Genomic DNA, 12,405 nt, shown 5'->3' with positions numbered 1-12,405 from the left:
CAGAGGTGGTTCTGGCCAGCTCAGTAGATTGGTTTAAGAAAGGCCTGGATTCTTTCCTAAATGTACAGAATATAACTGAGTACTAAGATTTGTAGGTTAAGTTGATCCAGGGTAAATCCAATTGCCTCTCGGGGGATCAGGAAGGAATTTTTTCCCCTGCTGTAGCAAATTGGATCATGCTCTGCTGGGGTTTTTTGCCTTCCTCTGGATCAACTGTGGGTATGGAGTTGGGTGTATAGGATTTTACTGTGTTTTTTATTTTGTTTTTTTATTTTTTGTGGTTGAACTGGATGGACTTGTGTCTTTTTTCAACCTGACTAACTATGTAACTATGTAACTATGTAACTATATGTAGTCAATCAGCGGGCAGGCTGAGCGGCGAAGAGGATCTCGGGACCGCGCGTGGGACTTTCGAGGGGTCAGGTAAGTATAACAGGGGCTCGGGGGGGGGGGGGGGGGGTGTCGGCAGCATCGGATGTTTTTTCACCTTAATGCATAGATAGCATTAAGGTGACATTTGTTTTTACTTTACAACTCCTTTAACCACTTAAGGACTGCCTCCTGCAGATATACGTCGGCAGAATGGCACGGCTGGGCACAAGCACGTACCTGTACGACCCGGTCCGAAGCTCCGTGCCCGTGGCTGCGGGACTCGCGGACCTGATCGCCGCCAGAGTCCCGTGATCGGTCCCCGGAGCTGAAGAACGGGGAGGGCTGTGTGTAAACACTGTGGCGCTGTCATTAATCGTCTGTTCCCTGATATAGGGAAAGGCGATCAATGACGTCACACGTCCAGCCCCGCCCCCCTACAGTTAGAAACACACATGAGGTCACACTTAACCCCTTCAGCGCACCCTAGTGGTTAACACCCAAACTGCAATTGTCATTTTCACAATAAACAATGCATTTTTATAGCATTTTTTGCTGTGAAAATGACAATGGTCCCAAAAATGGGTCAAAATTGTCCGATGTACCCGCCATAATGCCGCAGTCACGAAAAAATAAATCGCTGATCGCCGCCATTAGTAGTAAAAAAAAAATATTAATAAAAATGCAATAAAACTATCCCCTATTTTGTAAACGCTATACATTTTGCGCAAACCAATCGATAAACGCTTATTGCGATTTTTTTTACCAAAAATATGTACAAGAATACGTATCGGCCTAAACTGAGAAAAAAAATGTATATCTTTTTTGGGGGTATTTATTATAGCAAAAGGTAAAATTGTTTTTTTTTCAAAATTGTCGCTCTATTTCTATTAATATCGCAAAAAATAAAAACCGCAGAGATGATCAAATACCACCAAAATAAATCTCTATTTGTGAGAAAAAAAGGACGCCATCTTTGTTTGGGAGCCACATCGCACGGCCGTGCAATTGTCAGTTAAAGCGACGCAGTGTCGAATCGCAAAAACTGGCCAGGTCCTTTACCTGCGTAATGGTCCGGGTCTTAAGTGGTTAAGCAGCAAGGTACATTGTACATATACAATAGTCATGGTTCCTGTCCTACTAACAGTTAAAAAGGGATATGTCTGATGATAAATGCATGGTAGAGAACTAGTATCCAATCAGAGGTTGTTAGGATTATACACCCCCTTGTAAAATCTAGTTCCTGCCAGAATCAAGGACATAAGAATATACAGCGTATGACAGCACGTGGGTCAAAAGAGTTTCTTTAAATGGCATGTGAATGGCAAATATTTCTCTTGTGACACAGAGTGACAATCCATGTTGTTTGATAAACAAATGTCATGTGCCCTGATCAGATAACTGTCAGGCATAAAGGGTAAATGTGGAGTTTCTGAAACCATCTTCCAGAAATACATTAATAAAAAGACAAATTGCTTGATAGCAATACTTTGATAACACACTATAGGTCAATCCAGCCAAAAATACTGTAAGGGCAGCGCATTGTAGAATTGGAGTAAAGAGGAAGCAAACCCTACAAAAACATTATAAAAAAAATAAACCCTGCAAGACAAAAACATAATGAGCTAGTATGCATAGCCAATCACAGCTTGCAAAAAATGAAGAGCCATAATTGGCCAAAGCCAGGGTGGGTACCAGGTGACACAATGGGGTGAAATGGGGTGAAAACTTCCTCGTAGAGGCGGTGTCTCAAGCTTAGCAGTCCTATAGAGAAGCTCTCAGTTACTGGACATGTGAGAGATACACCTAGTTGATGTCTCACCTGTAATGCCAGTAACTACATGCCCTGTTAAATAAAGGGAAAAAAAGCTGGCTAACAGGGTACAGTATGCCTTCACCACATGGCGCTTCAGCATCTCACAATGGTTGATAAAAACCTATTACCTTGTATGTGCTGAGTATACACTGAATCAAGTGACCAGTGGCTTGCTGCCAGAGATGTGCAGACACAGAATGAGGTTCACACAGGATGCTTAGTTCTGAGGAGTAACCCAAAAGAGGAGGGATGTATTCAGCACTATATTGGGTGGAATAGGAATTGGGAGTGGAAGGCGGTCTCATGAGGAACAAACTCACAGCCTTGGCTTCAGACAATAAGCATGGCTTTGTTGCTCAGAGAGATTGGTGGCATTTTTTAATAACATTCAACAAAGTTACATAAATACCCAGTTTAAAGTGGCTCAAGATTTTGTCAACCACGTTGAGAGGTTGGTAGAGGGTGTGATAGGGTATAGGACAAAAATCTGTCATTGGCTCTGGCGTACATGCAGGGGCGGGCGGAGTTATCGACCAGTATCAAGCTGATTGTACAAATCTCTGTATAAAGGGCAGTAGCCTGAGGAGTTGGCATCACCGCTCAGCAGGGGCGTACCTAGGGCATTTGGCACCCAGGGCGAATCCTACATCTGGCACCCCCCCCCCCCCCCCCAACGTTTACCTGAAAAAACCCTGAAAAAAACATTGGAAAATAAGTTATTAACTTACTTAAACCTATTTCAATTATTTATAACATTTACTGAACAGATAATACATGTCTACATTCTGCACACTAAGTCGCACGTGTCTACATTCTGCACACTGTAAGTCGCACGTGTCTACATTTTGCACACTAAATCGCACGTGTCTACATTTTGCACACTGTAAATCGCACGTGTCTAAATTTTGCACACTAAATCGCACGTGTCTACATTTTGCACACTAAATCGCACGTGTCTACATTTTGCACACTGTAAATCGCACGTGTCTACATTTTGCACACTGTAAATCGCACGTGTCTAAATTCTGCACACTGTAAGTCGCATGTGTCTAAATTCTGCACACTAAGTCGCACGTGTCTAAATTCTGCACACTGTAAGTCGCACATGCCTACATTCTGCAACCCTCCCAATCAGGTCAGCTACAGTGTTACACTATACACATGGCAGGGGGTTGCGGACACAGTAATCACCCCCCCCCCCCCAATCAGGGCCGTCTTAATAGCATCATGGGCCAAGGAACAGCTGCTTTGGGTAAAAAAGCAGGGGCCCCCCATGCAACTGGGGCCCCTGGGCAGTGCCCAGTGTGCCCTCTCATTAAGACAGCCCTGGGGCAGCTACATACAGTGCTAGTACACATGGCAGGGTGTGGCGGACACAGTAATCACCCCCCCAAATCAGGTCAGCTACCTACAGTGCTAGTACACATGGCAGGGGGTGGCGGACACAGTAATCACCCCCCCAAATCAGGTCAGCTACCTACAGTGCTAGTACACATGGCAGGGGGTGGCGGACACAGCAATCACCCCCCCCCCCCCAAATCAGGTCAGCTACATACAGTGCTAGTACACATGGCAGGGGGTGGTGGACACAGCAATCACCCCCACCCCCCCAATCAGGTCAGCTACATACAGTGCTAGTACACATGGCAGGGGGTGGCAGACACAGTAATCACCCCCCCCCCCCAAATCAGGTCAGCTACATACAGTGCTAGTACACATGGCAGGGGGTGGCAGAAACAGTAATCACCCCCCCCCAATCAGGTCAGCTACATACAGTGCTAGTACACATGGCAGGGGGTGGCAGAAACAGTAATCACCCCCCCCCCAATCAGGTCAGCTACATACAGTGCTAGTACACATGGCAGGGGGTGGCGGACACAGCAATCACCCCCCCCCCCCAATCAGGTCAGCTACATACAGTGCTAGTACACATGGCAGGGGGTGGCAGAAACAGTAATCACCCCCCCCCCCAAATCAGGTCAGCTACATACAGTGCTAGTACACATGGCAGGGGGTGGCAGACACAGTAATCACCCCCACCCCAACCCCCCCCCCCAAATCAGGTCAGCTACATACAGTGCTAGTACACATGGCAGGGGGTGGCAGACGCAGCAATCACCCCCCCCCCCCAATCAGGACAGCTACATACAGTGCTAGTACACATGGCAGGGGGTGGTGGACACAGCAATCACCCCCCCCCCCCAAATCAGGTCAGCTACATACAGTGCTAGTACACATGGCAGGGGGTGGCAGACACAGTAATCACCCCCACCCCAACCCCCCCCCCAAATCAGGTCAGCTACATACAGTGCTAGTACACATGGCAGGGGGTGGCAGACACAGTAATCACCCCCACCCCAACCCCCCCCCCCAAATCAGGTCAGCTACATACAGTGCTAGTACACATGGCAGGGGGTGGCAGAAACAGTAATCACCCCCCCCCCCCAATCAGGTCAGCTACATACAGTGCTAGTACACATGGCAGGGGGTGGCAGACACAGCAATCACACCCCCCCCCCAAATCAGGTCAGCTACATACAGTGCTAGTACACATGGCAAGGGGTGGCAGACACAGTAATCACCCCCACCCCCCCAATCAGGTCAGCTACATACAGTGCTAGTACACATGGCAGGGGGTGGCAGACACAGTAATCACCCCCCCCCCCAATCAGGTCAGCTACATACAGTGCTAGTACACATGGCAGGGGGTGGCGGACACAGCAATCACACCCCCCCCCCCCCAATCAGGTCAGCTACATACAGTGCTAGTACACATGGCAGGGGGTGGCGGACACAGCAATCACACCCCCCCCCCCCCCAAATCAGGTTAGCTACATACAGTGCTAGTACACATGGCAGGGGGTGGCGGACACAGCAATCACACCCCCCCCCCCCCAATCAGGTCAGCTACATACAGTGCTAGTACACATGGCAGGGGGTGGCAGACACAGTAATCACCCCCACCCCAACCCCCCCCCCAAATCAGGTCAGCTACATACAGTGCTAGTACACATGGCAGGGGGTGGCAGACACAGTAATCACCCCCACCCCAACCCCCCCCCCAAATCAGGTCAGCTACATACAGTGCTAGTACACATGGCAGGGGGTGGCAGAAACAGTAATCACCCCCCCCCCAATCAGGTCAGCTACATACAGTGCTAGTACACATGGCAGGGGGTGGCAGACACAGCAATCACACCCCCCCCCCAAATCAGGTCAGCTACATACAGTGCTAGTACACATGGCAAGGGGTGGCAGACACAGTAATCACCCCCACCCCCCCAATCAGGTCAGCTACATACAGTGCTAGTACACATGGCAGGGGGTGGCAGACACAGTAATCACCCCCCCCCCAATCAGGTCAGCTACATACAGTGCTAGTACACATGGCAGGGGGTGGCGGACACAGCAATCACACCCCCCCCCCCAAATCAGGTTAGCTACATACAGTGCTAGTACACATGGCAGGGGGTGGCGGACACAGCAATCACACCCCCCCCCCCCAATCAGGTCAGCTACATACAGTGCTAGTACACATGGCAGGGGGTGGCAGAAACAGTAATCACACCCCCCCCCCCCAAATCAGGTCAGCTACATACAGTGCTAGTACACATGGCAGGGGGTGGCAGACACAGTAATCACCCCAACCCCCCCCCCCCCAAATCAGGTCAGCTACATACAGTGCTAGTACACATGGCAGGGGGTGGTGGACACAGCAATCCCCCCCCCCCTCAAATCAGGTCAGCACATGGTGGCAGAGCAGACACACACACACACTCCTCCAGGCTCTTCTTCTTACAACCCCCCCCCCCCCTCTCACCACTGTTGTGCCTCAGGCTCTCAGACTCTGCCTCTGCTAGGGAGGAACTTGGGAGGTCCGGATTAGATCTCTGATCCTGCCTGTGTCTCTGTGTGTGATAGCAGCAGCTGAGCCGCCCCAGCGGAGAGAGATGACAGACACAGGCTGAGGCCGCAGTGGTGGGTGGAGGCGGAGCTATCAGGAGGGAATTCATGAATGAGTGGACGATCTGGACTAGTCCATTGCGGCCGCGGCGATGGGGGTGTTCTAAAAAACACCTAAAGTAAAATGGAGCAGCCAGAGCCAGCAGGGATGCCCTTGGGATGATTGGACAGTGTGACCCGACTCGGGTGCGGAGCGCACCCCATATAGCGAAGTAACTCGGCCACTGACACCCCCCAATGTGTGGTACCTGGGGCGGTCCGCCCCCCCCGCACCGCTATTGGTACGCCCCTGCCGCTCAGTAAGGCCCCGTACACACGAGAGGATCGATCCGCTGAAATTGATCCGCGGATCGGTTTCAGCGGATAGATCCGCTGGTGTGTATGATCCAGCGGATATTTATCCGCGGATATATTTCGGGCCGACCGATTTCCAGCGGATATAAATTTCCTAACATGCTAAGAAATCTATCCGCTGGAATCGGCTCCAGCGGATCAATCCGGTGGTCTGTACAGACTCACCAGATCGATCCGTCCGAACCCATCCCTCGCATGCGTCGTAATGATTCGACGCATGCGTGGAATTCCTTATATGACAGCGTCGCGCACGTCGCCGTCATCATCGCGGCGACGTGCGCGACACGTCATCGCGATGGGAATTCGGCGCGGATTTCAATCCAATGGTGTGTACACTCCATCGGATCAAAATCCTCAGAGGATTTATCCGCGGAAACGGTCCGGAGGACCGTATCCGCGGATAAATCCTCTCGTGTGTACTAGGCATAAGACTTTGCCAAAACTTGTTGCGTACACTAATCCAAAGTGGTAGTCAAATGCCTGGAGGGGCTGTACTAGTTTAGATTGTGAAAGATGAGGTGCTGTATGATCCTATATACGGAAGTGCAGACTCGGTCTGTAGATTTGGTGGCATCAATGGGCTTATTGACTGGGGATTCTATCTTGTTGCACTTGTGGCTAAGTGACCCACAGGTGATCGGAGGGTACGGAAGCTGGGGGCAGGTTGATATTTCCCTCTGTCAGAAGCGTGACCACGATGTCTTTTGCATTCCAGGTCAATACACGGTGGTGAACGAAGAATGTTGGGAAGGTATTTCACTCTGTGTTCTGGATGGGGAGATCATTGCGGGGGAGGAAGCACCTAGGTATTATTTAGGACATAGGTGAGTTTTTTGTTTCTTTGTCCTAGAGGATATCGATGTGGTGTTGGTCATGGAACTAGGGTGTTTCTTGAACCTAACAGTGGGTAGGGGTGCATGAGATACCCTGGGCATGGTCACTGAAATCCAGTCACAAGGATGGAGTTTTGTGGGTTTTGTCATTGTTTCAATTGTAAATGTGCTGTTAGACTCAATACCGGATGCAGGGGTACTGGTGCTGGTATCACATGTCTAATGATGCACTGTTTTCAGCATCAGGTTGAGTTGTACTCAGCAGGGTACACTACCTCGGGGAGTCTATTGTACCTATTCTCTTGTCCTTGGGATGGATATAGAAGGAACCCTGGGTTGCACACTGATAACCCCTAAAGAAAAGTTTTTTTATAGCAAACCTGACATTGCACTTACACTTACTGAAACTTCTGTTGGGATTCGGGGAGGAGTTAAAAGTTGGATGGTTAAACTTTGGGCAACAGGATGTAAATGGTGCCAACAGTTTGTGCAAGGCGTGAATAGAAAGGCCCTTCTCTAGGGGCTTATAATCTAGGGAAAAACACTGCTCACGCTCATGTATCTGATTATAAATTACATATACATTGCCTTAAAAAAGTATTCATATCCCTTGAAATTTTCCACATTTTGTCATGTTACAACCAAACACGTAAATGTATTTAAGGGCTCTTTCACACAAACGTGTCCGCGTACGGTCTCTGCTTTGTTTAGCAGGAATCGTTCAAGTTGATGACTGCTGAGCAGGCAGATGACAGCTCAGTCTCTGCACACTGTGCAGGGACCGACCTGTCAAAGCACCGCTCTCCTCTATGGGGGATCAGATGAAGACTGACCGTAGAGTTTGTATTCAGCCCCCCTGAGTCAATACTTTGTACAACCACATTTCGCTGCAATTACCGCTGCAAGTCTTTTTGGAGATGTCTCTAATAGCTTTGCACATCTAGAGTGACATTTTTGCACATTCTACTTTGCAAAATAGCTCAGGCTTCTTTCAGATTAGATGGAGAGCGCCTGTGAACAGCAATTTTCAAGTCTTGCCACAGATTCTCAATTGGATTTAGGTCTGGACATTGACTGGGCCAGTCTAACACATGAATATGCTTTGATTTAAACCATTTCATTGTAGCTCTGGCTGTATCTTTAGGGTCATTGTCCTGCTGAAAGGTGGAACCACCGCCCCAGTCTCAAGTTTTTTGCAGACTCTTAAGCCCTGTACACACGATCGGTTTGTCCGCTGAAAACCGACCGATGGACTGTTTTCATCAGACAAAACGATCGTGTGTGGGCCCCAGCGGTTTTATTTCCATTGATGTAAAAAAAATAGAACATGTTTTAAATTTTTCCTATGGATGAAAAAACGATAGAAAAATTTGATCGTCTGTATGGCACTCCATCGGTCAAAAATCCACGCATACTCAGAATCAAGTTGATGCATGCTTGGAAGCATTGAAGTTCATTTTTTTCGGCTTGTCGTAGTGTTGTATGTCACCGCGTTTGGACACGATTGGATTTTTGACTGATGGCGTGTAGGCAAGACTGATGAAAGTCAGCTTCATCGGATATCCGACGAAAAAATCCATCGGATTAGATTCCATCAGATATTCGATCGTGTGTACAGGGCTTAACAGTCTACGATTTCCCTGTACTTGGCTCCATCCATCCTCCAATCAACTCTGACCAGCTTCCCTGTCCCTGCTGAAGAAATGAATCCCTATAACATGATGCTGCCACCACCATGTTTCATGGTGGGGATGGTGTGTTCAGAGTGATGTGCAGTGTTAGTTTTCCGCCATACATAGTGTTTTTTACTTTTAGGTCAAAAAGTTCAATATTGGTCTCATCTGACCAGAGCACCTTCTCCACATGTTTGCTGTGTCCCCCACATGACTTCTACCAAACTGTAAACGGGGGTTCTTATGGCTTTCTGTCAACAATGGCTTTCTTCTTGCCACTCTTCCATAAAAGCCAGATATTCGCATAACACATATATTTTATATTTTTTATATATATTGTTCGTATTAAGATTAATTGATTCACAGAAGTTTATCCACATAGAATATTGGGTACATTATAGTTCCTGATATTGTATACGCTATGCTATATATGGTTGTTTGTGCACTAAACTAGTTCACAGTCCACACTCCCAGAGATTGAATTCTTTGGATTATTAGATCAGCGCAATAACACTTTTTCTTTATATGCAGGTTTTTAGTTGTGCCATACTCTTTCCATTTTCGGATGATGGATTGAACAGAGCTCCATGAGATGTGCAAAGCTTTGGATAATTTTTTTTGATCTAACCCTGCTTTAAACTTCTCCACAACGTTATCCCTGACCGGTCTGGTTTGTTCATTAGCCTTCATGATGCTGTTTGTTCACTAAAGTTCTCTAACAAACTTCTGAGGGCTTCACAGAACAGCTGTGATAATGCTGAGATTAAATTACACACAGGTAGACTCTATTTATGAATTAGATGACTTCTGAAGGCAATTGGTTCTACTAGATTTTAGTTAGGGGTATCAAAGTAAAGGGGGCTGAATACAAATGCATGCCACACTTTTCAGATATTTATTTGTAAATGCATTTAAAAAACATTTATCATTTTCCTTCTACTTCACAATTATGTGCTGGTGTGGTCTATTACTAATAAAATACATTTACGTTTTTTAGTTGTAACATGACAAAATGTGGAAAATTTCAAGGGATACTTTTTCAAGGTACTGTAAATAATCACCTGTTTCTTGTAGAACTTTTTTTCACAAGAAGTTTCTTGTAGAATTTTAACCAAGTAATGCTGTGTACACGCGGTCGTTTTTCAGCATGAAAAAAATGACATTTTTCAGCATGTCCAAAAAACGACGTTTTTCCAACTTCATCATTAAAAACGATGTTGCCCACACACCATCGTTTTTAAAAAATGATGAGCAAAGCGCGGTGAAGTACAACACGTACGACGGCACTCTAAAGGAGAAGTTCCATACAAGCTCCCGTCTCATAACTTGCTTCTGAGCATGCGCGGGTTTAAAACGTTGTTTAAAACGTCGTTTTAGCCCACACGATCATTTTTTACAACCCGAAAAATGAAATTTTTTAAAACAACGTTAAAAAATGCAGCATGCTCGATTTTATTTTTTTTGTCGTTTTTCAGAAGATGAAAAATGATGTGAAGCCCACACACAATCATTTTAAATGACGTTTTTAAAAACGTTGTTTTTTTTCATGCCGAAAAATTATCGTGTGTACGCGGCATAAGACTGGTGTTGGATGCTTTTATTCAACTGTGCAATGTGAATGTAATCTGAGTGGTATGACTGCTAGAGGGAACGTAGACAATTACTTCAAAGTGCACGCGCAAGAAAGAATATAAAATCTGCTAAATATATTTGGCATAAAGATCACTTACTGTTAAAGATGTAAAGGTCAAACATATACCTCCAAAGCCATTCAGAGACAAAGCCAGGAATATCACTGGGGCCAGCACTGGAAAAAGCAATACAAAGTCACATGGTTATATAATGTTTCTTAAGAGTTTCAGAAAGAAATACAGTATATTACATTTTTTGGAATTTAGGAATACAAGCCTTTTTAGGACAGGAACACAGAAATATACTCCAGAATGCTTCTAGAATGTATAATCCTATTGTATAAAAGATACATTATTATCTAAATGTAGCTAGGTGCAAGTTGGCTGTGTGATTCCCCCGCTCACCCCTTCCTCTGCTAGTAGTGAGCTGGTCAGCATGCAGAGAGAGAAAAATGCAGCTGGCTTAGGTCGCGTACACACGACCGGTCAAAACCGATGAGAATGGACCGAGGTTTAGTTTCATGGGTCAAAACCGACCGTGTGTACGGCCCATCGGTCTTTTGTCCTTCGGACCAAAATTTTTAAACTTGCTTTAAAATCGAACCGATGGACCGCTGACCGATCGGGCCAAACCGATGGTTAGTACACAAAAGCATTGGTTCAAAACCCGCGCATCCTCAGAATCAAGTCGACGCATGCTTGGAAGCATTGAACTTCGTTTTTTTCAGCACGTCGTGTGTTTTACGTCACCGCCTTCTGATCGTTTTTTGAACTGATGGTGTGTACACACATCAGACCATCAGGCCACTTCAGCGGTGGACCGATGAAAACGGTCCGTCGGACCATTCTCATCAGATGAACCGGTCGTGTGTACAGGGTCTTAGGCTCCATGTACACAGGACGCTGCTAAACGTACTTTCAGAGGCAGTTGGACACTTTTTTCAACTGTTCCTGAACTCAGTCAATGTAACCCTATGTGACCATGTACACAGTCTAGTTTATTGCTGTTTTTAGGCAGTTGCGTTTAACCACTTAAGCCCTGGACCAAAATGCTGCCTAAAGACCCAAGGGGTTTTTACAGTTCGGGACTGCGTCGCTTTAACAGACAATTGCGCGGTCGTGCGACGTGGCTCCCAAACAAAATTGGGGTCTTTTTTTCCCCACAAATAGAGCTTTCTTTTGGTGGTATTTGATCACCTCTGCGGTTTTTATTTTTTGCGCTATAAACAAAAATAGAGCGACAATTTTGAAAAAAATTCTATATTTTTTACTTTTTGCTATAATAAATATCCCCCAAAAACATATATAACATTTTTTTTCCCTCAGTTTAGGCCGATACGTATTCTTCTACCTATTTTTGGTAAAAAAAATCGCAATGATCGTTTATCGGTTGGTTTGCGCAAAATTTATAGTGTTTACAAAATAGGGGATAGTTTTTTTTTTTTTTTTTTTTTTTTTTTTTACTATTAATGGCGGCGATCAGCGATTTTTTTCGTGACTGCGACATTATGGCGGACACTTCGGACAATTTTGACACATTTTTGGGACAATTGTCATTTTCACAGCAAAAAATGCATTTAAATTGCATTCTTTATTGTGAAAATGACAGTTTGCAGTTTGGGAGTTAACCACAGGGGGCGCTGTAGGAGTTAGGGTTTACTTTGTGTGTGTTTACTAGTGTAGGGGGGTGTGGCTGTAGGAATGACGTCATCGATCGTGTCTTCCCTATAAAGGGAATGACGCGATCGATGCGCCGACACAGTGAA

The 12,405-nt window shown here is 46.1% G+C and overlaps 1 protein-coding gene across 2 annotated transcripts in view; it reads right to left on the bottom strand.

Moving 5' to 3' along the window:
• SLC43A1 (solute carrier family 43 member 1) overlaps positions 1-12,405 on the bottom strand; it is a 221,487-nt gene that overhangs the window by 104,839 nt on the left and 104,243 nt on the right. For both annotated transcript variants that reach the window (XM_040320805.1, XM_040320804.1), the window contains exon 5: positions 10,739-10,815. In XM_040320805.1, coding sequence (XP_040176739.1) covers positions 10,739-10,815 — 77 coding nt within the window. The remainder of the gene's footprint in view (positions 1-10,738; positions 10,816-12,405) is intronic.

This window comes from Rana temporaria, chromosome 8, assembly GCF_905171775.1.
Source record: "Rana temporaria chromosome 8, aRanTem1.1, whole genome shotgun sequence".
In the NCBI taxonomy this organism is placed as follows: Eukaryota; Metazoa; Chordata; class Amphibia; order Anura; family Ranidae; genus Rana; species Rana temporaria.
The sequence above is the reverse complement of the archived record's forward strand: the minus strand, read 5'-3'. Positions and strand labels throughout refer to the sequence as shown.